The 27,766-nt window shown below is 43.3% G+C and overlaps 1 protein-coding gene across 4 annotated transcripts in view; it reads left to right on the forward strand.

Annotated features, from left to right (window-relative positions):
- ATP6V0A4 (ATPase H+ transporting V0 subunit a4) overlaps positions 1-27,457 on the forward strand; it is a 95,832-nt gene extending 68,375 nt beyond the window's left edge. For all 4 annotated transcript variants that reach the window (XM_086689043.1, XM_086689041.1, XM_086689051.1 and 1 more), the window contains 4 exons: positions 18,345-18,473; positions 22,117-22,234; positions 25,392-25,563; positions 27,033-27,457. In XM_086689043.1, the coding sequence (XP_086545169.1) occupies positions 18,345-18,473; positions 22,117-22,234; positions 25,392-25,563; positions 27,033-27,126 (513 nt within the window). In that variant the 3' untranslated portion in view covers positions 27,127-27,457. The remainder of the gene's footprint in view (positions 1-18,344; positions 18,474-22,116; positions 22,235-25,391; positions 25,564-27,032) is intronic.
- Positions 27,458-27,766: the final 309 nt, after the last annotated feature.

A 27,766-nucleotide genomic window follows, 5' to 3' on the forward strand; every position in this document is an offset into this window, starting at 1 on the left:
GTCTTTCATCCATTTTGAATTTATTTTTGTGTATGGTATGAGAAGGCGGTCTAGTTTCATTTTTCTGCATGGTTACTGTCCAGTTCTTCCAGCATCATTTGCTAAAGAGACTGTCTTTTTTTCCTATTGGATACCCTTTCCTGCTTTCTCAATGATTAGTTGGCCATATATTTGTGGGTCCATTTCTGGGTTCTCTATTCGATTCCATTGATCTAAGTGTCTGTTTTTGTGCCAATAGCATACTATCTTGATTACAGCTTTGTAATACATCTTAAAAAAAATTTTTTTTTAACGTTTATTTATTTTTTGAGAGAGGCAGACAGAATGCAAGTGTGTTAGGGACAGAGAGAGAGGAAGACACAGAATTCAAAGCACGCTCCAGGCTCTGAGCTGGCAGCACAGAGCCCAACACAGGGCTCGAACTCACGACCTATGAGATCATGACCTGAGCTGAAGTCGGACGCTCAACCGACTGAGCCACCCAGGTGCCCTGTAATACATCTTGAAGTCTGGAATTGTGATGCCTCCAGCTTTGGTTTCTTTTTCAACATTACTTTGGCTAGTCAGGGACTTTGGTGGTTCTGTACAAATTTTAGAATTCTTTGTTCTTTCTCTGAGAAGAATTCTGGTGCTATTTTAATGGCATTGCATTGAATGTGTAGATTGCTTTGGGTGATACTGACATTTTAACAATGTTTGTTCTTCCAATCCATAAGCATGGAATGTTTTTCCATTTTTTTGTGTCTTCTTCAATTTCTTTCATAAGTTTTCTATAGTTTTCGGCATACAGATCTTTTACCTTGTCGGTTATGTTTATTCCTAGGTATTTTCTGGGTTTTGGTGCAATTGTAAATGGGATTGATTCCTTGATTTCTCTTTCTGTGGCTTCGTTATTGGTGTGTAGAAATGCAACCGATTTCTGTACATGGATTTTATATCCTGCAACTTTGCTGAATTCTTCTATCAGTTGTAACAATTTTTTTGGTGGAGTTTTTTGGGTTTTCCTTGTAGAGTATCATGTCATCTGTGAAGAGTGAAGGTTTGACTTCTTCTTTGCCAATTTGGATGCCTTTGATTTCCTTTTGTTGTCTGATTGCTGAGGCTAGCACTTCCAACACTATGTTAAACAACAACGGTGAGACTGGACCGCTGTCATGTTCCTCATCTTAGGGGGAAAGCTCTCAGTTTTCCCCACTGAGAATATTAGCTGTGGGCCTTTCATATATGGCTTTTATAATGTTAAGGTATGTTCCTTCTCTCCCGACTTTCTTGAGGGTTTTTATTAAGGATGCTATATTTTGTCAAATGCTTCTTCTGCATCTGTTGACAGGATCATGTGTTTCTTATCCTTTCTTCTATTAATGTGACATATCACATTGATTGATTTGCAAATATTGAACCAGCCCTGCAGCCCAGGAATGAATCCCATTTGATCATGGTAAATAACTCTTTTAATTTACCATTGAATTCGATTTGCTAGTATCTTGTTGAGAATTTTTGCATCCGTGTTCATCAGGGATATTGGCCTGTAATTCTCCTCTTTAGTGGGGTTTTTGTCTGGTTTGGGAATCAAGGTAATGCTGACTATGTCATAGAATGAGTCTGGAAGCTTTCCTTCAGTTTCTATTTTTTGGAACAGCTTGAGAAGAATAGATATTAACTCTGCTTTAACTGTATGGCAGAATTCCCCTCGGAAGCCATCTGGCCCAGGACTCTTATTTGTTGGGAGATTTTTTTATAATCAATTCAATTTCTTTGCTGTTTATGGGTCAAATTTTCTATTTCTTCTCTTTCAGTTTTGGTAGTGTGTATATATCTAGGAATTTGTCTATTTCTTCCAGATTGTCCAGTTTGCTGGCATATAATTTTTCATAGTGTTCTGTAATAATTGTTTGTATTTCTGTGGTATTGGCTGTGATCTGTCCTCTTTTATATGTGATTTTATCTATTTGGGTCCTCTTTCTTTTCTTTTTGAGAAGTCTGGCTAGGGGTTTATCAATTTTGTTTATTTTTTTAATTTCATTTTTTATTTTTTAAAATTTACATCCAAGTTAGTTAGCATATAGTGCAACAATGATTTCAGGAGTAGATTCCTTAGTGCCCCTTACCCATTTAGCCCATCTCCCCTCCCATGCCCCCTCTAGTAACCCTCTGATGTTCTCCATATTTATGAGTCTCTTCTGTTTTGTCCCCCTCCCTGTTTTTATATTATTTTTGTTTCCTTTCCCTTATGTTCATCTGTTGTCTCTCTTAAAGTCCTCATATGAATGAAGTTATATGATTTTTGTCTGACTAATTTCACTTAGCATAATACCCTCCAGTTCCATCCATGTAGTTGCAGATGGCAAGATTTCATTCTTTTTGATTGCTGAGTAATACTCTCTTGTACATATATATACCACATCTTCTTCATCCATCCACCAATGGACATTTGGGCTCTTGCCATACTTTGGCTATTGTAGACAGTGGTGCTATAAACTTCGGGGTGCATGTGTCCCTTCGAAACAGCACACCTGTATCCCATGGATAAATGCCTAGTAGTGCAATTGCTGGGTCGTAGGGTAGTTCTATTGTTAGTTTTTTGAGGAACCTCCATACTGTTTTCCAGAGTGGCTGCACCAGCTTGCATTCCCATCAATTTTGTTTATTCTTAAAAAAAAAAAAAAACAACCCAGCTCGTAGATTCATTGATCTGTTCTACTGTTTTTTGTTTTTTTTTTTTTTTTTGATTCTATATCGTTTATTTCTGCTATCATCTTTATTATTTCCCTTCTTCTGCTTCCTTTGGGCTTTCTTTGCTGCTGCCTTTCTAGCTCCTTTAGGTGTAAGGTTAGGTTGTGTATTTGGGACCTTTCTTGCTTCTTAAGATAGGCATGAATTGCAATGTATTTTCCTCTTAGGACTGCCGCTGCATCCCAAAGGGTTTGGACTATTGTGTTTTTATTTTAATTTGCTTCCATATATTTTAAAATTTCTTCTTTAATTTCCTGGTTTACCTGTTAATTATTTAGTAGGATGTTCTTTAGCCTACATGTATTTGGGAGCTTTCCAAATTTTTTCTTGTGGTTGATTTCAAGTTTCATAGCATTATAATCTGAAAATATGCATGGTATGATCTCAATCCTTTTATAATTATTGAAGGCTGCTTTGTGACCCAGTATGTGATTTATTTTGGATAATGTTGCATATGCAATCAAAAAGTGTGTATTCTGCTGCTTTTGGATGAAAAGTTCTGAATATATCTGTTAATGTGTCATTAACATCTGGTCCAATGTGTCATTGACCGCTGTTGTTTCCTTATTGATTTGCTGCCTAGATGATCTGTCCATTGTTATAAGTGGAGTGTTAAAGTCCCCTACAATCATGGTATTATTATCTATACATGTGTTTATGTTTGTGATTAATTGATTTATATATTTGGGTGTTTCACATTGGGGACATAAACATAATTGCTAGCTCTTCTTGATGGATAGACCCCTTAATTATGATGTAATACACTTCTTTATCTCTTGTTACAGTCTTTGTTTTAAAATCTAGTTTGTCTGATGTAAGTATGACTACTCTGGCTTTCTTGTGCCATCCAGTAACCTGATAGATGGTTCTCCATCCCCTCACTTTCAATCTGCAGGTGTTCTCAGGTCTAAAATGAGTCTCTTGTAGGCAGTATATAGATGGATCTTTTTTTTTTTTCCATCTATTCTGATACCCTGTGTCTTTTGACTGGGGCATTTAGTTCATTTACACTCAGAGTGATTATTGAAAGATAAGGATTTAGTGTCATTGTTTTATCTGTAGGTTTCATGTTTGTGGTGATGTCTCTGGTCCTTTGTAGTCTTTGTTGCTTTCCACTCACAAAGTCCCCCTTAGGATCTTCTGCAGGGCTGGTTTAGTGGTCATGAACACCTTCAGTTTTTGTTTTTCTGGGAAGGCAAAGCCTTTATCTCTCCTTCTATTCTGAATGACAGCCTTGATGGATAAAGGATTCTTGGCTGCATATTTTTCCTAGTCAGCCCATTGAATATGTCCTGCCGCTCCCTGCTTGCCTGCCAAATTTCAGTGGACAGGTATGCTACCATCCTTATGTGTCAACCCTTGTAGGTTAAAGCCTGTTCGTCCCTAACTGCTTTCAGAATTCTCTCTTTATCTTTGTATTTTGCTAGTTTCACTATGATATGTTGTGGTGTTGACCTGTTTTTGTTGACTTAAGGGATTTTTCTGTGCCTCTTGTACTTGGATGTCTGTTTTCCTCTACAGATGAGGGAATTTCTCAGCTAATTCGTTCAAATAAGCTTTCTGGCCCGTTCTACCTTCTTCTTCTGGAACTCGTATAATATGGATATTACTTCATGTCATGGAATCACTTAGGTCTCTAATTCTCCCCTCGTGTTCTAATAATTTCCTTTCCCTCTTTTTTTTCAGCTTCGTCATTTTCCATAACTTTATCTTTTATTTCACCTATTCTCTCCTCTGCTTCTTTCATCCTCACTGTCCTGTGTCTAGTTTAGCTTGCATCCCATTTATAACATTTCTTAATTCACTGTGACCATTTCTTAAGTCTTTGATATCTGCATAAATAGATTCTCTGCTGTCTTATACGCTTTTTTTTTTTTCAAGCTTAGCTATTAGACTTATGACTGTTCTTGTAAATTCTTGTTCAGATATATTGTTTATATCTGTTTGGAGCAATTCTCTGGCTGTCATTCCTTCCTGGATTTTCTTTTGAGGAGAATTCTTCTGTTTTGTCATTTTGGCTAGGTTTCTGTCTTTTACGTGTTTTAATAGCTTGTTATGTGCCCTGCACTGCAAGTACTACTATATTAAAAAGGAGCCATACACTGTCCAGGGCCCGGCACTTCAGGAGATGTTTCTGGAGTGTGCTGCGTGCACTCTGTGGTTGTGTATTTGGCTGTTCTGTCCCACTAGTCAGTCCTCTGCTGAGCTCCTCCTTACTCATCGTGGTGGAGTGTTGGGACTTTCCACCAGGTGTGCTTTGATTTGTTCGTTGAAGTAACCCTGGAAAAAAGGGAAGGGCTGGGAACCTGATCCCATACAAAGAGAAAAATGAAAGGGGTGAAGAAGAAGAAAAAAAGACCAAGCAGAGAATCAAAGAAATGATAAGGTTAATCCAGAGAGAGAGAAAGGAAAAGAAAGGAGATCTAGAAAAGGTGTAAAAGAATAGAGTAGAAATGCCTGATGAAACAAACAAAACCGAAAAAACATATACAGAGAGAGAATAAGGATTGACCAAAAATCAAATCAGAAGCCATGAGCCGGATTCCAAAAGAAAAAACAAGGTAGAAAGAAAAAAAAAGAGAGAAGAGAAAAGAAGAAAAGAGAAGAGAAGGGAAGGGAAGAGAGAGAGAGAGAGAGAGAGAGAGAGAGAGAGAGAGAGAGAAACAGACTAACATACAAAACTACAGGACAGTTGTCTGTTGGTGCCTAGACCAGTGGCTGTGCTGGTCTAGAGGAGAGACTGGTTTTATCAGTGTCAGTCCCACTCAGGTAGGTAAGCAGTTGCCAGGAGGGGTGGGGTTTGGTGTAAGTGGGTTCTGCCTCCACTGGGGGCTGTGTGCTGCTCCCTGAAGCCCCACCATGTAGGTGATGGGGAGAAAAATGGTGACACCCCAATCTTCCTTCCCCTGACTAGGTGTCCCAGACCACACTGTTCAAGCAGCCTTCACAGGGTAGCACAGGCAGGCAGCTTGCCCTGCTCCACAGTCTCCCTCGCCTCCTAGGTGCTTGGCTGGGATTCAAAACCCAACGTCTTAAAGGGTCCTGCACTGTGTGGACCCTATTCTAGTTTAGCACCCCTCCACCCTGCCCTGTAAAGGCCTCTGACTGGTGCCTGCAGGGTCTTTTGTCCTTGGGGGAGGCAATAAACCCTCTTCCCACAGTATTCGAGGAAGGAGACTGTTCTCTCCCAGTGTGCCCTGAGATCACTACTGCCCCCCAAGGCTGGCCCCCCTCCCCCCGAGACACGTGCACACTGCCACTCAGGTCCAGAGAAAGTTGTCCCTTTTGGAAACTCCGATCTTCAGCTCCTGAGGCCGTTTGCAAATAGAAATGGACACTCTCTATATTTCTTGTTCCCCAGTCCATGGTCTGGAGAGGTTTTTCTCTTGTACTAACACAACATCCCAGTACCACAGCCTCTCTGTCTTTCTCCTTTGTCTCTCCGCATAGGGTGTTCCCTCCCCTCAATGCCTACATTGTTTTATCTCCCCCAATTCCCATACACGCACCTCTGTCCCGCCAAGCTGTCTCCCTCAACCTGTGGATATCCCTCTGCCACTCTGCAGGTTGATTTACTGGGTGTTTCAAGTGTTCTGACCTCAATACAGCTGTGTTTGAGGGACTAGGGAAATCCCAGTCTCCGTACTTCTCTGCCATTTTAACTCCTCTCCTCATTTCTGGTCATTTAAGTTTTACTGCTTCCTCACCAATTCAGATCCAATCTATTTCCTTTTGCTGTCTGATTGTTGTGGCTAGGACTTCCAGTAATATGTTGAATAAAAGTGTCAAGAGTTTACATCCTTGTCTTGTTCCTGATCTTGGGGTGGGGGAAAGCTCTCAGTTTTTCACCATAGAATGTGATGTTAACTGTGGATTTTTCATATATAGCTTTTATTATGTTGAGGTGTGTTCCCTCTAAACCTACATTGTGGGTTTTTAAAATCATGAGTGGATGTTGTACTGTGTCAAATTTTTTAATGTATCCATTGAAATGATTGTACGATTTTTATGCTTTCTCTTGCTGATGTGATGGATAACATTGATATTTCTTCCTGCTTCAGTTTTGGTAGGCTATATATTTCTAAGAATTTATCTGTTTATTTTAGGTTGTTCAGTTTGGTGGCATATACTCTTTTATACTATTATAATTCTTTGTATTTTGGTGCTGTTGGTTATTATTTCTCCTTTTTTGTTTCTGATTTTGAGTCTCCTTCCTTCCTCCCTCCCTCCCTCCCTCCCTCCCTCCCTCCCTTCCCTCCTTCCTTTCTGATGAGTCTAGCTAAAGGTTTATCAATTTTTGTTGATCCTTTCAGAGAACCAGCTCCTGGTTTCATTGATCTGTTCTCTTGTTTTTTAAGTTTCTGTTCTGTTTATTTCTGCTCTAATCTTTATTATTTCCTTCCTTATAATAGTTTCGGTTTTGTTTTTTGTTCTTTGTCTAGCTCCTTTAGGTGTAAGTTTAGGTTGCTTGATAGTTTTCTTGTTTTTTGATGTAGGCCTGTATTGCTATAAACTTCTCTCTTTTTTTAATGTTTTATTTATTCTTGAGAGAGAGAGAGAGAGAGAGCATGAGCAAGGGAGGGGCAGAGCGAGAAAGGGACACAGAATCTGAAGCTGACTCCAGGCTCTGAGCTGGTAGCACAGAGCTGGACGCAGGCTTGAACTCATGAGCTGTGAGATTATGACCTGAGCCGAAGTCAGACGCTCAACTGACTGAGCCACCCAGGCACCCCTAAACTTCTCTTTTAGAACAGCTTTTGCTGCATCCCAAAGATCTTGGATCATTTGTCTTTTCATTTTCATTTTAATTTGTCTACATGTGTTTTTTGATTTCCCCTTTGATTTCGTGGTTGCCCCATTCATTGTTGAGTAGCCTGTTAATTAACCTCCATGTATTTGTGTTCCTTCCAGATTTTTTTCTTGTGGCTTATTTCTAGTTTTATAGCCTTATTGTTGGAAAAGATGTATGCTATAACTTTAGTGTTTTTGAATTTGTTAACACTTGTTTTCTAGCCTAACAGGTGATCTGTTCTGGAGAGTGTTCCATGTGTACTTGAAAATAATGTGGATTTTGCTGTTTGAGAAAAGAATGTCCTGAATATATTTGTTAAAGCCATCTGGCCCAATGTGTCATCCAAAGTCAGTGTTTTGGGGGCATCTGGGTGGCTCAGTTGGTTCAGCATTCACCTCAGGTCATGATTTCATGGTTTGTGGGATTGAGCCCCACCTTGGGCTCTGCCTTAAGAGTGTGGAGCCTGCTTGGGATTTCTTCTCTCGCCCTCTGTCTCTCTTTGTCCCATGCCTCCTCTCACTGCTCTCTATCTCTCTCCTAAAATAAATAAATACACTTTTTAAAAAAGTATATTTTGAGGGGTGTCTGGGTGGCTCAGTCAGTTGAATGTCAGACTTCAGCTCAGGTTATGATCTCCTGGTTCATCAGTTTGAGCCCCACATCAGCCTCTCTGCTGTCAGCATGGAGACTGCTTCAGATCCTCCTTCCCCCACCCTGCACCTTCCTCGCTTACACTCTCTTTCAAAAATAAACATGCATGGAGTTCCTGTCACCAAACTTGCTTGCACCGTGCAAACGCCCAACACGGTGGATCCATCCCTCTGATGGGCCTGCCTCCCTCCTGGTGCTGCAGGGCCCCTCCCACAGGGGACCACAGACAGCAAAGCTAGCTAAGTCTGCCCCTCTAACCCCTGTGCACCTTGCAGATCCACCCTGTCTAATATGCCCTTGGCCAGATCCCATTGAAGCAGCACCACAAGCCTGGCAGTGTGCAAGCAGCCCAGACGGGGCCACACCACTCCAGTGAGTCCTGGCCCTGGGAGAGGGGAAGATAAGGTACACACCAGTCTGACTGTGGCCCCAGCGGTGGGCTGGGGGCAGACATTGGGTCTGACTGTGGCCCCACCCACCAACACAAGTTTCTCCAGATAGCACAGGGGAAGTGCCCTGCAGTTTGGAGCTACCGCAGGGACTACCCAAAATGATGAAACGGAAGAATTCTCCTCAAAAGAAACTCCAGGAAGTAGCGACAGCTAGCAAATTGATCAAAACCGATTTAAGCAATATAACGGAACAAGCACTTAGAATAATAGTCATAAAAGTAATTGTTGGGCTTGAAAAAAAGAATAGAGGACAGCAGAGAATCTATTGCTACAGAGATCAAGGGACTAATAAATAGTCATGAGGAACTAAAAAATGCTATAAATGAGGTGCAAAATAAAATGGAGGCGGCCATAGCACAGATTGAGGAGGCAGAGGAGAGAATATGTGAATTAGAAGATAAACTTATGGAAAAAGAGGAAGCTGAGAAAAAGAGAGATAAAAAAAAATCCAGGAGTATGAGGGGAGAATTAGAGAACTAAGTGATGCAGTCAAACGGGACAATATCTGTATCATAGGAATTCCAGAAGAAGAAGAGAGAGACAAAGGGGCTGAAGGTGTACTTCAACAAATCATAGCTGAGAACTTCCCTGATCTGGGGAAGGAAACAGGCATTGAAATACAAGAGGCACAGAGAACTCCCTTCAGACGTAACTTGAATCTATCCTCTGCATGACATATCATAGTGAAACTGGCAAAATACAAGGATAAAGAGAGAATTCTGAAAGCAGCTAGGGATAAACAGGCCCTAACTTACACAGGTAGACACATAAGGGTAGTAGCAGACCTATCTACTGAAACTTGGCAGGCCAGAAAGGAATGGCAGGAAATCTTCAATGTGATGAACAGAAAAAATATGCATCCAAGAATCCTTTATCCAGCAAGTCTGTCATTCAGAATAGAAGGAGAGATAAAGGTCTTCCCAAACAAACAAAAACTGAGGGAATTCGTCACCACTAAACCAGCCCTACAAGAGATCCTAAGGGGGACTCTGTGAGTGAAATGTTGCAAGGACCACAAAGTACTAGAGACAAGCATGAAACCTATGGCCATCACAATGACTCTAAATACATATCTTTCAATAATAACACTGAATGTAAATGGACTAAATGCGCCAACCAAAAGACATAGGGTATCATTATGGATAAAAAAAGAAGACCCATCTATTTTCTGTCTACAAGAGACCCATTTTAGACCTGAGGACACCTTCAGATTGAAAGTGAGGGGATGGAGAACTATCAATCATGCTACTGGAAGTCAAAAGAAAGCTGGAGTAGCCATACTTACAGCAGACAAACTAGACTTTAAATTAAAGGCTGTAACAAGAGATGAAGAAGGGCATTATATAATAATTAAAGGGTCTATCTATCAGGAAGAGCTAACAAATATAAATGTCTATGCACCGAATGCTGCAGCCCCAAATATATAAAACAATTTATCACAAACATAAGCAACCTTATTGATAAGAGTGTGGTAATTGCAGGGGACTTTAATACCCCACTTACAACAATGGATAGATCATCTAGACACACGGTCAATAAAGAAACAAGGGCCCTGAATGAGACATTGGATCAGACGGACTTGACAGATATATTTAGAACTCTGCATCCCAAAGCAACAGAATATGCTTTCTTCTCCAGTGCACATGGAAAATTCTCCAAGATAGATCACACACTGGATCACAAAACAGCCCTTCATAAGTATACAAGAATTGAGATCATACCATGCACACTTTCAGACCACAATGCTATGAAGCTTGAAATCAACCACAGGAAAAAGTCTGGAAAACCTCCAAAGGCATGGAGGTTAATGAACACCCTATTAAAGAATGAATGGGTCAACCAGGCAATTAGGGAAGAAATTTAAAAATATGTAGAAACAAATGAAAATGAAAATACAACAATCCAAATGCTTTGGGATGCAGCGAAGGCAGTCCTGAGAGGAGAATACATTGCAATCCAGGCTTATCTCAAGAAACAAGAAAAATCCCAAATACAAAATCTAATAGCACACCACAAGGAACTAGAAGCAGACCAGGAAAGGCACCCCAAACCCAGCAGAAGAAGAGAAATAATAGAGATCAGAGCAGAAATAAACAATAGAGGATCTAAAAAAACAGTAGAGCAGATCAATGAAACCATGAGTTGGTTTTTTGAAAAAATAAATAAAATTGATAAACCTCTAGCCAGGCTTCTCAAAAAGAAAAGGGAGATGACCCAAATAGATCAAATCATGAATGAAATGCAGTTATTACAACCAGTCCCTCAGAAACACAAGCAATTATCAGGGAATACTATGAAAAATTATATGCCAACAAACTGGACAACCTGGAAGAAATGGACAAATTCCTAAGCACCCACACACTTCCAAAACTCAAACAGGAAGAAATAGAAAATTTGAACAGACCCATAACCAGAGAAGAAATTGAATCAGTTATCAAAAATCTCCCGACAAATGAGAGTCCAGGACCAGATGGCTTCCCTGGAGAATTCTACCAGACATTTAAAGCAGAGATAATACCTATCCTTCTCAAGCTGTTCCAAAAAATAGAAAGGGAAGGAAAACTTCCAGGCTCATTCTATGAAGCCAGCACTACTTTGATTCCCAAACCAGACAGAGACCCAGCAAAAAAAGAGAACAACAGGCCAATATCCCTGATGAATATTGATGCAAAACTTCTCAACAAGATATGAGCAAATTGAATTCAACAGCATATAAAAGAATTATTCACCATGATCAAGTGGGATTCATTCCTGGGCTGCAGGGCTAGTTCAACATTCGCAAATCAATCAACGTGATACATCACATTAATAAAAGAAAGAAAAGAACCATATGATCCTGTCAATCAATGCAGAAAAAGCATTTGACAAAATTCAGCATTCTTTCCTAATAAAAACCCTGGAGAAAGTCAGGATAGAAGGAACATACTTAAACATCATAAAAGCCATTTATGAAAAGCCCACAGCTAACATCATCCTCAATGGGGAAAAACTGAGAGCTTTCCCCCTGAGATCAGGAACACAGCAGGGATGTCCACTCTCACCGCTGTTGTTTAACATAGTGTTGGAAGTTCTAGCATCAGCAATCAGACAACAAAAGGAAATCAAAGACATCAAAATTGGCAAAGATGAAGTCAAGCTTTCACATTTTGCAGATGACATGATATTATACATGGAAAACCCGACAGACTCCACCAAAAGTTTGCTAGACCTGATACATGAATTCAGCAAAGTCGCAGGATACAAAATCAATGTACAGAAATCAGTTGCATTGTATACATTAGTAATGAAGCAACAGAAAGACAAATACAGAAACTGATCCCATTCTCAATTGCACCAAGAATCATGAAATACCTAGGAATAAATCTAGCCAAAGATGTAAAAGATCTGTATGCTGAAAACTATAGAAAGCTTATGAAGGAAATTGAAGAAGATACAAAGAAATGGAAAAACATTCCATGCTCATGGATTGGAAGAATAAATATTGTTAAAATGTCAATACCACCCAAAGCAATCTACACATTCAGTGCCATCCCAATCAAAATTGCACCAGCATTCTTCTCGAAGCTCAAAGAAGCAATCCTAAAATTTGTATGGAACCACAAAAGACTCTGAATAGCCAAAGTAATTTTGAAGAAGAAGACCAAGGCAGGAGGCATCACAATCCCAGACTTTAGCCTCTACTACAAAGCTGTAATCACCAAGACAGCATGGTATTGGCACAAAAACAGACACACAGACCAATGTAATAGAATAGAGACTCCAGAAGTGGACCCACAAACGTATGGCCAACTAATCTTTGACAAAGCAGGAAAGAATATCCAATGGAAAAAAGACAGTCTCTTTAACAAATGGTGATGGGAGAACTGGACAGCAACATGTGGAAGAATGAAAGTAGAGCACTTTCTTACACCATTCACAAAAATAAACTCAAAATGGATAAAGGACCTGAACGTGAGACAAGAAACCATCAAGACCCTAGAGGAGAAAGCAGGAAAAAGCCTCTCTGACCTCAGCCACAGCAATTTCTTACTTGACACACCCCCAATAGTTCATTGGGACCTCATGAACATAAAAATCTTCTGCACTGCAAAGGAAACAATCAGTAAAACTAAAAGGCAACCGACGGAATGGGAAAAGATATTTGCAAATGACATATCGGACAAAGGGCTAGTATCCAAAATCTATAAAGAACTCACCAAACTCCATGCCCAAAAAACAAATAATCCATGAAGAAATGGGCAGAAGACATGAATAGACACTTCTCTAAAGAAGACATCCAGATGGCCAACAGGCACTTGAAAAGATGCTCAACGTAACTCCTCATCAGGGAAATACAAATCAAAACCACACTGAAATATCACCTCACGCCAGTCAGAGTGGCCAAAATGAACAAATCAGGAGACTATAGATGCTGGAGAGGATGTGGAGAAACGGGAACCCTCTTGCACTGCTGGTGGGAATGCAAACTGGTGCAGCCACTCTGGAAAGCAGTGTGGAGGTTCCTCAGAAAATTAAAAATAGACCTACCCTATGACCCAGCAATAGCACTGCCAGGAATTTCCCCTAGGGATATAGGAGTGCTGATGCATAGGGGCACTTGCACCCCAATGTTTATAGCAGCAATTTCAACAATAGCCACATTATGGAAAGAGCCTAAATGTCCATCAACTGATGAATGGATAAAGAATTGTGGTTTATATACACAATGGAATACTACTTGGCAATGAGAACGAATGAAATATGGCCTTTTGTAGCAACGTGGATGGAACTGGAGAGTGTTATGTTAAGTGAAATAAGTCATATAGATAAAGACAGATACCATATGTTTTCACTCTTATGTGGATCCTGAGAAATTTAACAGAAGACCATGGGGGAGGGGAAGGGGGAAAAAGGGAGGGAGGCAAACCATAAAAGACTCTTAAATACTAAGAATAAACTGAGGGTTGACGGGGGGTGCAAGGGAGGGGAATGTGGGTGATGGGCATTGAGGAGGGCACCTGTTGGGATGAGCACTGGGTGTTGTATGGAAACCAATTTGACAATGAATTTCATAATAAAAAAATAAACATAAACAAGCCTATTTTGTTTAATATAAGTATTGTTACCTTGGCTTTCTTTTCACTTCCATTTGCGTGATAAATATTTTTCACTCTTCACTTTCAATCTGCATGTGGCTTTAGGTCTGAAGTGGGTCTCTTCTAGGCAGCATGGAGATGGGTCTTGTTTTTTTATCCATTTTGTCATCCTATATCTCTTGATTGAAGTGTTTAGTCCATTTACATTTGATGTAATTATTGATAGGTACATACTTATTGCCATTTTGTTAGTTGTTTTGTGGTTGTTTTTGTAATTCTCTGTTCCTTTCTTCTCTTGCTCTCTTCTCTCACAATTTGGTGGGTTTCTTTTTTTTTTTTTTTTTTTTTTAATTTTTTTTCAACGTTTATTTATTTTTGGGACAGAGAGAGACAGAGCATGAACGGGGGAGGGGCAGAGAGAGAGGGAGACACAGAATCGGAAACAGGCTCCAGGCTCTGAGCCATCAGCCCAGAGCCTGACGCGGGGCTCAAACTCACGGACCGCGAGATCGTGACCCGGCTGAAGTCGGACGCTTAACCGACTGCGCCACCCAGGCGCCCCTGGTGGGTTTCTTTAGTAATATAATTGGATTCCCCTTTCTTTATATTTTGCATATGTGTTACCAGTTTTTGGTGTGTGGTTACCCTTACATTTATATATAACATCTTATGTATATAGCAGTCCATATGAAATTGATGGTCACTTAAGTTTGAATCCATTCATAAAGCACTAAACTTTTACTCTTCTCCATTCCTCATGTTTTAGTTATGTGGTGTCTTACTTTACCTCCTTTTACTTACTGAACATCTTGACTCGTTTTTATAGATGTACTTAATTTTACTGCTTTTATGCTTCTTTTCTTACTCTTTGTTACAATCTTTCATTTGTACTCAAAGAGCCCCTTTTAACATTTTTGTAGGGCTGTTTGAGTAGTGGTGAATGTCTATAACCTTCATTTGTCTGGGAAACTTTTTATCTCTTCTATTCTGAATGATAGACTTGCTGGACAGAGTATTCTTGGTTGCAGGTTTTTTTTCTTTCAGCATTTTGAATATATCATGTCACTCCCTTCTGGCCTGCAAAGTTTATTCTAAAAAGTCCACTGATAGCCCTATGGGGTTTCCCTTGTATATAACCGTTTTTTTTTTCTCTTGCTTCTTTTAAAATTCTCTCTTGATCACTACTGTTTGCCGTTTTAATTACCATTTGTGATGTGAACCTTGTTGGGTTGATTTTGTTGGGGGATCTCTGTGCCTTCTGGATCTGGATTCCTGTTTCCTTCCCCAGATTCAGGAAGTTTTCAGCTATTATATCTTCAAGTAAAATTTCTGCCTCCATTTTTTTTTTCTTTCTTCTTCTTTTGGGACCCTTACAATGCAAATGTTATTACACTCGATGGTGTCACTGAGTTCCCTTAATCTATTCTCATTTATTATTATTATTCTTTTTTCTTTCTTTTTTCCACTTGATTGCTTCCCATCACTCTGTCCTCCAGGTCATCGATCCATTCTTATGCTTCCACTAGCCTACTATGTATTCCATCTAGTGTATTTTTAATCTCAGTGATTGAGTTATTCATCTCTGATTGGTTCTTTTTCATGTTTTCTGTTTCCTTGTTGAGAGTCTCACTGAGGTCCTCCCCTCTTTTCCCAAGTCCAGTGAGTATCTTTATGACCATTACTTTAAATTCTCTATCAGCCATATTACTTATCTCTCTTTTGCTTAGCTCTCTTGATGTGATTTTGTTCTATTTCATTTGGGACATATTATTCTGTCTCCTCGTTTTGTCTCACTCTCTGTGTCTATGTGTTAGGAATGTCAGCCATGTCTTCTGCTCTTGAAAGTAGTGCAATGTCCCCTGTTCTCTAGGATCTTGTGCTTCAGGGATGTTTCCTATGCGTATTGTGTTTGCCCTACTTTTGTGGCTGAGCTTCTTCAGTCCAGTTCTTCTTCAGTCCAGTCATCTGCAATGACTCTCTTTACCTGTTGTGGGCAGGGTTTGGTTCCTGTGGCCAGTCTGGGACCACCTTGGGCTTGAGGTGGTTCACACCAGGCATTTGCCAGAGATGCAGTGGCACTGAACTTCAGGACACTTTCCCTGTGTTGTCCCTTGGAAGCTTTTGTTGGTGGGCAGGGCCTGCAGTTAGGCCCGATATCTGCCCCCAGCCCACTGCTGGAGCCACACTTGAACAGGTTTGTGTGATTATCTCCCCCTTTACCCAGGGCAAGAATCACTTTGGGATGGTGCTGGCCTCTGTGGGGGCTCCTTGCACACTGCCATGCTTGTGGTGCTGCTTTAGATGGACTTCTGACAGGGGTAGGTGGTCCCCAGGTGTAGGTGGTTCTGTGGTCCCCAGAAAAGCATGCAGAGGCATTGGTGGGGTGGGGTTGCTGTTAACAAGGTAGATGGAGAGTGTTCCCTGGCTGGACTGGTTCCTGCAGGTGTCTGTGTACCTAGGCTAGGGGATGGGGAGGGAAATGGCTATGCCAGCTTTTTGTTCATGGAGAAGTCTCTTAAAGGTCTCTGCCCCTCCAGCACAAGTTCTGAGTTTAATAAGTAAATCTCCTTCCCTTATATCCCTATTTTTCAAACTGCGGCTTCTCTGTTGTATCTCAGCAGGTCTGTTTGTTATGCTGTTTCTTTCAGGGTGGGGACTCAGTTTGCTGTCACCTCCTGACTTTCCTTGGGCAGAGCCTTCTGAGTTTTACAGTTCTAGGTGTCAAGCCCCACTGATTATAAGAACTTGTTACGTTATGCCCCTCTGTTTTTCAGAGCTAAATGATATGATGATTTGTCCTTCCAGTGTGGGTCCCCCAGGCGTGGGGCGCCTGGTGTGGGGTCTGCTCCTCTCCCTTCTCCATGCCTGTGTGTCCCTCCCTCCTGTAGACAGTATCATAGGTCAGTTTGTTTCCCAACCTCATCTTTGTCCTTCCTACCTTTTTCTGATGCGGCCTCTTCTCTACTTTTAGCTGTGGAGGGTCTGTTGTTCTGCCAGTCTTTGGGTTGTTTTCTGGGTTCTTTACACTGATGTGGGTGTTATTTAGGAGTGTCCATGGGATGAGGTGAGCTTAGGACCCTCCTATTCTGCCATCTTCCCTGAAAGTCCTCGACCTGTTTCTAGTTTTAGTGACTACAGATAATCTGTAAATATCCTTGTGCATATCTTTGGGCACATGTGTTTTTAGAAAGTTGTCAGTAACTAAATTTAAAATTGAGTTGTGCATTTTATTTCGCTGGGAACTCTGCTCAAACATAGTGGGGTATTTAGTAAAGTGGGGAAGATGGGCACTAGGATTCACAAAGTCCAGTATCATGTTTCTATAAAATTATTCATCTTCATTTTAATCAATTCTAGGATAATGACCAGAAAGGGCTAGAGTTTAGGGATGGATATGTTTAGGAGTCTGTTGGCTTGATTTATAACTCTTAAATATTTAAATATATGGCATATGGACTTCCATTTTTACCTTTGCCCATGGCTCTGTAAATAGTAAGTGCAGAACCACTAAAGAAAGAAAGGCAAAGACATCTTAATGCCTAATTTGCAATACCCCCCCTCCCCCCATGAAATCATTCTAGGAAACACTTTGGACATGGGACATTAAGTTTCACAGTGACTTGAAAGAGATCTTCTATTCAGACCTAGGGATAAAACTAGGCCAAATTACATGCTAATTATACCTAGATTTTCTTTCTTTGAATTTTTTTCTTAGCTATTTTTATAAAGTGATGTTTTTATTTTTAAAACTTATATTAGTATTGAAAAAGTCATTGTCTTAGTCCTTTTGGGCTGCTATAACAAAGTACCGCAGACTGGGTAGCTTATAAACAACAAATTTATTGTTCAGTGCTGGAGGCTGTGAAGTCCAAGATGAAAGGCTGCAGCATATTCACTGTGGTGAGACCCCCACCTTCCTGGTCCTTAGCCACATTCTCACTGTGTCCTGACACAGTGGAAGGGGTGAGAGTTGTGTAGGGACTCCTTTCTAACGGCACTAGTCTTGTTCATGAGGGCTCCATCCTCGTGACCTAAGTACCTCCCAAGGGCCTCACCTTTGACTACTATCATCTGTGGGGTTTAGGATTTCAACATATGAATTAGGGAGGGGATACAAAATATTCAGACCATAGCAGTCACTAATCTCCCCTAATTTTGCCTATAGAAATCTGGCTGTTCAGGTCGGTCACAAGATTATGTCAAAGGTACCAACGGACAATTTTATGACAATGCATATTATTTTTTAACAATAAAAGGTACTCTTGTACGTGCACCGGTTTACTGTAAAGACGGATTAATTTGGCACATTCTGGTGAGCACCATGGAGAAGAGGGCATACTCAGGAATCAGATTGCCTGAGTTTGAGTCCTAGCTCTGCCACTAACTAGCCTTACAAGCTGTATGATCTTGAGTACATTTCTTAACCTTCCTGTGCTGTCATCTCCTTCTCAGAAGAGTAAGGTGATAATTGTGTGTATCTGAAAACATTGTTACAAAGGCTAAACGAAGTGATATAGAGAGAGTTTAGAACAGTGTCTGGTGCATAGTCAATATTTGGCAACAGCCTTTATTTTATGTAGAATTGTTGTAATTCTAGTTCAAAGGGTGAATTTAGTGCTTCACTTCCTTCCTTGCTGACAGCTGCAGGCATCCATGATCCAAGAAGATGCCACTGAGGACGTTGAAGGTGACAACTCCAGCCCTTCCATGAGCACAGGTCAGAGGGCTTCTGCAGGTGGCCACGGGGCTCAGGATGACCATGAAGAAGAGGTATGTGGGATTCAACACCCAACAAAGATTTCCCAGTTTGTACAGATTCTAGATGTGGGATCTCACCAAGGGTGATGGTCAAATGTTTAACAGCCAGTAAGTAGGGCACGGGGACCAGCTCACCTGAAAGCACTTAGGCAGTAGATCTGGGAGGGTCAGGGAGACCCTGCTGGTGGCAGTCCTGTAGTTGCAAAGTCATGGGAAGTTGGGGTGGTCCCAAAGGAGGGGGAGTGCATATAGGATCAGAACAACAGCTTCTCACCAGCCAATCTAGGAGTGTTTTAATATTTTAACCCAGTTACTGCTGTATCTGTGAGTGTGGGGTGAATATCAGCCTTCAGATTTACTGACAGAGAAGGTCCTCAGTGCTAGTCGGTCCTCCTTTTTTTTTTTTTTTTAAAGTATATTCATTTATTTTGAGAGCGAGCGAGCAAGTGTGAGTTGCAGGAGAGGGTCAGAGAAAGTGGAAGAGAGAGAATCCCAGGCAGGTTCCACGCTGTCAGTACAGAGGCTGAGGAGGGGCTCGATCCCACGAACTGTGAGATCATGATCTGAGCTGAAATCAAAGAGTCAGACGCTTAACCAACTGAGCTGCCCAGGCGCCCTGCTAGTGAGGCCTCCTTGACTCAGAATCGTACCCCTGGGAGTCAGCTATGTTTATTATGAGGTGCCCAGTCAGTACCCCTCACACCATGAGAGCAGAGCCCGAATCTAGCCCGACTGAAGAAGTAAAAGGCAGGCTGTTTATTCTCAGCCCACCTCCCCAGCAGAAGCACGCCCAGCTGCTGTCCCCTCTTTGTTCTCCTGTCTCAACCCAACCCTGGCTCTGCTGAGACTTTGCTGACCTATCTTTGTAATGTTATCTGCCTCTCCTGTGAATTCAGGAATTGCTTTGTTCCCTCCTCCCTCCCTGCGCCTTTCTGTCCAAGAGCAGCCACTCCCCCTCAGGAATGTGCCACATTTTCCCAGCTGAAGGCAGGTGGCTGTTTTTAGATTACCACCGAAGTATCCCATAAGCCTGAACGGGCTGGGGACTTTAACTGGAGCTCTGTTCTAATCCTGGAGTGGGGACGGGGTTCCTGTGAAGCCTGAGAGATGCTATAAGAAGTTCCATTTGTGGTGTTAATTACTTAAAAAAAAAATTCATTTAAACTAATGGATAGTCAATTAGAAATAATGAAAAATCTGGATCAAGTTTTTCCGAGAAGATTCCAGGTACAGAAAGTAACCCATATTAGTGGCTATTAATATTACTAAGCCTGCCAGACCTGCGGGGATGTTTTAGAATCCAGCCCACACATCGCCTGACCCATCCAGTCCCAGCCCGTCCAGTACAACCTCTCTCGTCTGTTCTTCCCATGCCCTCAATATTTACCCTCTCGGTGTTCATCTTCTGCCTCTGCCATGTACTGGCTGCCCTTGTTTGGGCAACTTGAGGCTCCATTTGTAGGTCCCTTCCCCCAAGTACAATCATGTGTGGATCGTCCATTGCCAAGCATATATACAGGCTTGGCTCTTTTGTCCCCTCAGGGTCCTCTCTGACCTCTGTCTACACCAGGTGTTGGCCAAACTCTGGGTCAAGGTCTGCAGACTGCCAAGTCTGCCCAAGACTTCCGACACTAGCCACAGGTTTGGGGGATCCCCAGGACCACCCTCTCTTCAGACCAGTCAGTTACAAATTTAGGGTCCCCTCAGATTCCCTCAGGGCTGGTGATTTATAGAACGACTTACAGAATTCAATGAAGTTTAACCCTTACTTACAGTTAGGCTTTTACTGTAGCTCAAATATACAGATCAGAAGCAGCCGGAGGAAGAGGCGCGTAGACAGAACCTGACGCTGGGAGGGTTCCAAATTCCAGAATTCTGTGTCCTTAGAGAGACATTAGTCTCCCAGCCTCAACATGTGGCGGTGTGCACACAGCATTGCCAGCTCAGGAAGCTCACCGGAGCTCCAGCATCCAAAGCTCTATTGGGGTTTCATTATGTAGGCGTGCAATTCAGTGGTTGTGCTCACTCTCCAACTCCATCCTCTCCCTGGAGGCTGGGCTGGTAACACATGGCTCCAAGTCTCAACCCTCCAACCACAGGAACCATCCGATGTGGTCCCAGGGGCTCACCGTGAAGAACACAGACAGTTCTTTCAGGTGGGAGACGTCAGGAGTTTAGAGGTTGCCTCCCTGGAGCCAGGACAAAGCCAGCCCTCTCCTTGGGTGGGGTTCGTTCTTCACCACTCATTCCTCCATTCCCTTGCCTCTCTCCCCTCTCTGCCCTTCCCTGCCCTTCACCTCCTCCCAGCTGTTTTCATTGCTGAGTCAGAGGCATTGACTTCTGTCTCCTCTCCAGAGCTCCTGACATGGTTGACTGCACCCTCCGTGCCTTCCTCGGTATTTCTCTATCCTTGGCCGCAGCCCTGTGACTCCTTCTGGGACTCTGACCTCTTCTTTCCATCATCCATGTCTTTCTTTCTCACCTCCACATGAACTTTTCCCAGGCTGGGAGCTCTGTGATCTTTCCCTCATGTGTCTTCCTGGTCCCCTTACCTCCCACAGGTGAGTCCTAGGTGTTCACTTCCAGCCCGGACTGTTCTTCTGAACCTGTTCTTCCTCTGTCACTGTGTGCTGAGAGATTCTACTTGTGTGGCCAGCTGTCACTGAGACACAACACACCTGAACCTATCACTAATGTCCTTCTCCAATTTATCCATTTCTGTCAATGGCATTCTTTTAGCCCCTCGGACTCAAGACCCTCAGAACCCTGTTTGACCCTGGCCCCTGCTGGGTCAGAGGCCCTTTTTCTGCATTCCCACAGTACTGCTGAGTCTTGATTATTGCACTTTTCCATGCACCCAGTCCCCACCACGCTGCGAGCCACCCGAGGGCCAGGATGGTGCCAGTCACACTGTTCCCCCGACAGCATCAGAGTGCGTGAAGGGAACAGCATGCTCTTGCTGTGTGTGTGCTGTTTCTTCCCCTTCATCTCTAGATTAGTGAGCTAGTCAACAAACAGGCTTTTTTGCTTATAAGGCTCTGCCTTTGCTAGTCCATTTTGTCACCAGATTAATCATCCCCCCAAGACTTTTTTATTCCCCCTCCCCACCCCGGCCACTTTTCATTCAGATGCTGTTTATGGTTGCTCATTGACTCCAACTTATTTTCCCAACTCTGTTCTTTACTGAAACTTCAGCACCTGGGGGCTCCTTTCTAGTCCTCACCAAACAAGCACCTACTTCCAGCCAAATTGTTTCCCGCCCAGAACTTGCCTTCCTGATGTTCCCAAGCACCCACCTTTTCCTCACCGGGAGTCATTTTCTTCACCAGGAATGATCTTGCTTATCTTTTACTTCCAGATGCGTCCCCAGCCTTCCCGGCCCAGCACAGACCTCACCTCCTGTGACACCTTACCGACCGGTCTCTCTTCTTTGAACTTCTTTCAGCTACTTCTGGGAAATGTTCCTGCACACACACTGTACCCTACGTTGCGCTGCTAACTCTCTCTCTACAAGCATATTAATATTTGTTTTCCCCTAGTTCGACTGGAAGTGCCTTAAGAGCGGAGCACATGTTTTATTCATCGGTGTATCATTAGTAAGACCTTTCATGGAGGAAATACTTAATGAAATAGAATAAAAAATTCTCTCTTTCAGTTCAACTTTGGAGACATCTTTGTGCATCAAGCCATCCACACGATCGAGTACTGCCTGGGCTGCATTTCAAACACAGCCTCTTACCTCCGGCTCTGGGCCCTCAGCCTGGCTCATGCACGTGAGTGAGCTGCCCTCAGGGTCACGATCAGATCTCCCCTGGGAAACAGAAGCAAAGCGCTTGTTTGGAGAAGTGCCTTCTCTGGGTTATTTACGGCATGTTTGCCCAAAGAATGGTTGGTTTTTCTTAGGAAGAAGTGACTTTTTCTGTAGGTCTGACTTTATGTTACTGGAGTAGTTAGCCTCTGTGTCAGTTTCCTGTTGCTGCTATAACAAATTGCCCCCGTTTAGCAGCTCAAAACAAATGCAGATATACTGTCTTAGAGTTCTGGAGTTGTAGAACCAAGATGTCAGCAGGCTTGGTTCTTTCTAGAAGCTCTAGGGGGGAATCCATTTCCCTGCCATTTCTATTTTTAGAGGCCGCCTGCATTTCTTGGCTCTTGGGCTCATCAGTCTGATTCCTGCTTCATTCATCATGTCCCTATTTTCTCTGGCTCTGACTCCTTTGGTTTCTTCTTCTAAGGACCATGTGGTTACCTTGGGCGTACCTGGATAATCCAGGATGATCTCCTTATCTCAGCACCCCTTCACTTTAATCCTGTCTGCTTAATCCATTCCTTTTTTTTTTTTTTAAGTTTATTTATTTATTTAGAGAGAGAAAGAGAGGGCACATAACAGCATGAGTTGAGGTGGGGGGCAGAGAGAGAGGGGGAGAGAGGATCCCAAGCAGTCTCCACGCTGTCAGTGCAGAGCCCAGTTTGGGGCTCGAACTCATGAACTGTCAGATCATGACCTGAGCCGAAATCAAGAGTCAGGTGCTTAACTGGCTGAGCCATCCAGGTGCCCCCTGCTTAATCCATTCTTAATCCCTTTTTGCCATGTAGCTTTTTCTTAAGATTAGAACATGGCCATCTTTGGGGGGTTCACTTTGAGAGAAGGCCTGCCTTGATTGTGAGCATTGGTGGAAAGTAGGCCAGTTGGCTGACCCTTGAGCTGCACCCACCCCCCCACCAAGGGTACTCACCACCTCACAGGGTCATGCTAAGCCCAATTTTGGTCATGATTCCATCCCCAGGGGTTACTTAAGTCTGGAATCCTAACTCATCAAGTTACTTTGTAAGATCCTTCTTGATCCTTGCCTGATTTTCCAGTCTCGTCCCTTGGTATTGCCCTCAATGCCCCACCAGCCCCTGGTACCCACCCATTTCATAGGCAGTGGCCACCAGGACCTGCACTGAGGCTCCTGAGGCTGCCACGCGCTCTGGGCCTCTCTGTGTTGGCCCTGCAGCCCCCTTTCCTGAAATCTTCCTTTCTTCCTTAGCTTTCTCCTCACTTGATTTCTAATTCCTCCTTCAGAGCTCATGCAAACGGCACCTCTCCTGGGAATCTTCCTCCCTGATCCCCAGTCTGGCAGGTGCCCTTTCCCTGGGTTCTGGGAGTGCCCCCTCCTAACACTGATTGCAGTTCAGTCCTGATTGGCCTGTGTCCCTACTGGACTGTGAGCTCCTGAAAGGCATTGACCCTGATTTCCACCCCTGCATTCCCAGCCCTGAGCACAATGTGTGAGAGATCAGGCCAAAGTGTGTGCTAGATGGGTAGAAACCAAAGCAAGGAAAGTGAGCCTGCTTCTTGATTTTTAGCAGAAATGCAAGTACTCACTGTTAGCCTTCGAGGCTTGGGCTGTGTTCATTTCCTTACATCAACTCCCACACATACACTTTACCTGTGTGCACACAGGTGTTTGGATGCATACATCCACAAGCACCTGCCTGTGTTTGCTTGTGCATTGACATGCACTCATGTGAGGTGGTTTCCCAGGGCCCCAAAGTGGATCTCTGAGCTTCGTGTGGTCAAGTGGTGTTTAATGTCAGCCTTTAGCTCTGATCCCAGATGTGGTTTGGAAGCGTCACGTCGCAAGAGGGCTGAGCCCAGATGGGACAGGAGGGTGCTCTCTGACCAGTCCATGCCCATCGAAGATGCAATTTGACATCAGAAAATCCATATGGCTTATAGCTGCCCGGCACAGTCTACCCATTGGATCTTTCTAGAACTTCCTGAGACATATAGTGCCCACGGAATATCTTCAACTCATGCTAACAAACTTGCTTGAAGAGGTGGTTTGGCAGAAAACAGATGCTGATTTAAGTCCTAGTTTCTCTTCTGCCACTTTTAGCTCAGTAACTCAGGCAAGCAGGCTAACCTGTGTGCGCCTTGGCTTTCCTGTGTGGTTCCGGTAGTGAGCCTGCTGTGTTAGTCAACCAAGGCTAGAACGTGTTGCAGTCACTACCAGCCCCGGATCTCAGCAGCTTAAACAATGGAAATGTACTTACTCTATCACATCTGTTCATCAGTGCCATGCTGAGACCTAAGTTGAGGGAGGCTGTATTTGGATATATGCTTCAAAAATCACCCAGATGGGGGTACAAGGAGGAGGTGAGAGTGAAACACCGGAAATTAACACACTTTCCCACTGTGTTACTCCAGCAGAAAGCCAGGGCTGGGGGGCAGGGCACAGCACAGGTGCAGATACTCCCCTTGTGCCCTCACATGTCTCTCTTCTCATCGTGTCCAAATAGCCACTTGCAAGTGACAGGTCTTTATCTCTCTGGGCCATGCCACTTTGACCTTTTGGCTGGGTGACCTCCAGTCTCAACCCAACAATGTAATGGTAGTATCTCCCCGAAAGGGCGAGTGTGAGCAAGCTCTCTGGTGTCTCCTCTTATAAAGGCACTAATTCCATCATGAGGGCCCCACCTTTATGACCTCATCAACCCTTAATCACCTCCCAAAGGCCCCTTCTCCAAATACCCTCACTGTGGTGGGTAGGGATTCAACATAGGAATTGGAGGGTGGGCAGGACACAAACATGCAGTCCATATCAAATCACATTCTACGCATTCTGTTGTGTTTCGCATCTCTGGCGTAACATTTTGTTGCTCAGATTTATTCATGTTGCTGCTGGTAACTGTAGTTTGCTCACTTTCACTGGTGAATACTGTGCCTCCGTATGTTTGTTGTCATGACAGAAACTCCTCTATTGTGAGCACTGCCCTAGACAGTCTCATACAGGTGCCCCAGGGCACATGTGCCTGAGTTTTCTTACCTGAAGAGCACAGTGTTGGGATTCTAGGGTGTGCAGACCCAGGTATATGGCATGAAAAAACCCTGCACTTGCCACATAAACTCTATGGTTGAGAAGGTTTCTCTTGCTCTTACAGAATTGTCTGAAGTGCTCTGGACCATGGTGATGAACATTGGCCTTCGCGTGCGAGGCTGGGGAGGACTCATTGGAGTCTTTATCATTTTTGCCATATTTGCTGTTCTGACGGTAGCCATCCTTCTGATCATGGAGGGTCTCTCTGCGTTCCTGCACGCCCTGCGACTACACTGGTGAGCGTGGCTGCACTGGGGAGGCTCTGTGTGCTCTAGAGAGAGATGATGGGCCATAGGACCAGCCAGCTGAGGTCACATCCTGACCCAGTTTGAGTCCCCTGTTGGCTTAATATTACATGATGAGGTGTGTGTATGTGTGTGCCTGTGTGTATGTGTATACACATATGATGGCTGCCCTAGGATTAATGTTAGTTCCCATTTACTCATTCTCTTTTATTTGTATTATTACTTTTTAAATGTTTATTTATTTTTGAGAGAGAGAGAGAGTAGAGGAGGGGCAGAGAGAGAGAGAGGGATAGAGGGTCCAAAGCAGGCTCTGCACTGACAGCAGAGAGCCCGATTCAAACTCACGAACTGTGGGATCATGACTAGAGCCAAAGTTAGATGCTTAACTGACTGAGCCACCCAGGCGCCCCTTACTTGTTCTCTTCTAAGAGTTCGTTTGTTATATCACAACTAGCTTCAAGATAAGAAACACTTCAAGTATTGGTAAGATGACAGATCTGAGATAGTCTCACAGCGGCATACTTAGTGAATCTGGGACATTAGGCCCTTGGTGCTGAGTGCAGGAACTATACCAGAAGTACAGGCTACTAACCTCTACAAAGTGGGAACAGAAGAAGGGTACCTGGAAGGAGGAAGGCACTCACAGGAGGCCCTTGACATCCGCAGATGTGTCCAGAGACTATGAGCCCTCACTAGGCTTACAAATATGAAAACATGTGTTGAAGCTCCTGTTTTTCTAACAAGTCATAGGTTGTCCAAGAATTTTGAGTGTGTGCTCATACCCTTAAACCACAGAGACTGTCTTTAGCTCTCACCGATGCTTTCTACCTCCCTCTGTGCACGCTGTTCATAAAGAAAAGTTTTTACATACTCCATGTATGGAGTGGAGGGAATCACAGCGCCCCTGCCTCAGGTTATGACATCGGCTCTCCCCACGTCCTTAAGGAAATGAACCCTGTAACATAATCAAGCATGAATGATCATGCGTGATGTCTGCGATGTAAGTTACGAGAATGTTAAGTCAGGGTCCTGGGTATTGTGAAATAGCGTAAGTCCCATGGTTAAGATGAGGATGGAGAAGAAAAACCACGTGGAACCTCGTGAAACATTCTCTCATCACTAGCTCGTGAGATAAGACTTCACAGCGAACGCTTCCCTGCTTGTGGGAGCCGGGGGGAGGGTGGCTCTGCCGTGGTCTGAGAGGCTGGTGGCAGGGGCCTGGAGGAAGTGGGGTGGGATAGGAAAGGAAAAGTGTGACTGGGAGGCAAGAGAAGGATATTTATAAGCCTCAGAGGATCCCTGTAGTGGCCACCAACCTGAGTGTCTTCCCTGGCACACCTTCCTGACCCTGTGCTTGATTTTACAAATGCCCCGCTTCTTCCCTTCCCGGCCAGCCTCTAGCTTACATGTTTTTATCTCGCTTTTTTTTTTTTTGGTTTTGCCCTCCCCCATCCCCCAAGGGTGGAGTTCCAGAACAAGTTCTATGTTGGGGCCGGTTACAAGTTTTCTCCTTTCTCCTTTAAATACATCCTGGAAGGGACATCGGAGGAATAGCGGCAGGTCCCGTGGCTGCCGCATGTTCTGCCTCAGTCTCTGTGCCTGTGAAAGAAGTTCAGCTTTGTCTTCGATGTCAGCTTGTGCTAGGTGGTCAATGGATGATTGTTCTTAGCTACCTGGAGACAGGAAGCCGTGTATATTTTACTTATAAGCCTTGGAATTTGATACGACTTAACCATGTCACAGGGGAACCGACCTCATGTGGGGTCGTCATTGTCAAAAACTGAAATGACTGAGAAACGGGGAGCACTACACTGATGTTTTCCTGCAATATTGTGAGTATTATATGCAAGAAAATAAACTTCTGGGCCATTTCCTTGTTCTTTAAGATGTCTTTGTCCAAAATTATTCTGTAATATTTAGTATTGATAGTTACAGGCCAAAGCTAAACAATAGAGTTACACAAACTAAGAGGATTATGTTTATTTTATTCTTTCATTTCCTGGTTCCTCAGACATGTTTTTTCCTTGGCCAGGGCTAAGCTTTATAAGATTAGGAACTTTCTCATGAATCTCCACTCCAGGTGGGAAAGAAAGGGTAATGTTCCCTGGATGGAGGGCTGGCCCCATGTGGCTCTATGTGTTGTTAAACCCTGTGGAATGAAGTGTGGCAACATATCATCAGCGACTGTTTGCTG

This window comes from Puma concolor, chromosome A2, assembly GCF_028749965.1.
Source record: "Puma concolor isolate L17-30 chromosome A2, mPumCon1.1.hap2, whole genome shotgun sequence".
In the NCBI taxonomy this organism is placed as follows: domain Eukaryota; kingdom Metazoa; phylum Chordata; class Mammalia; order Carnivora; family Felidae; genus Puma; species Puma concolor.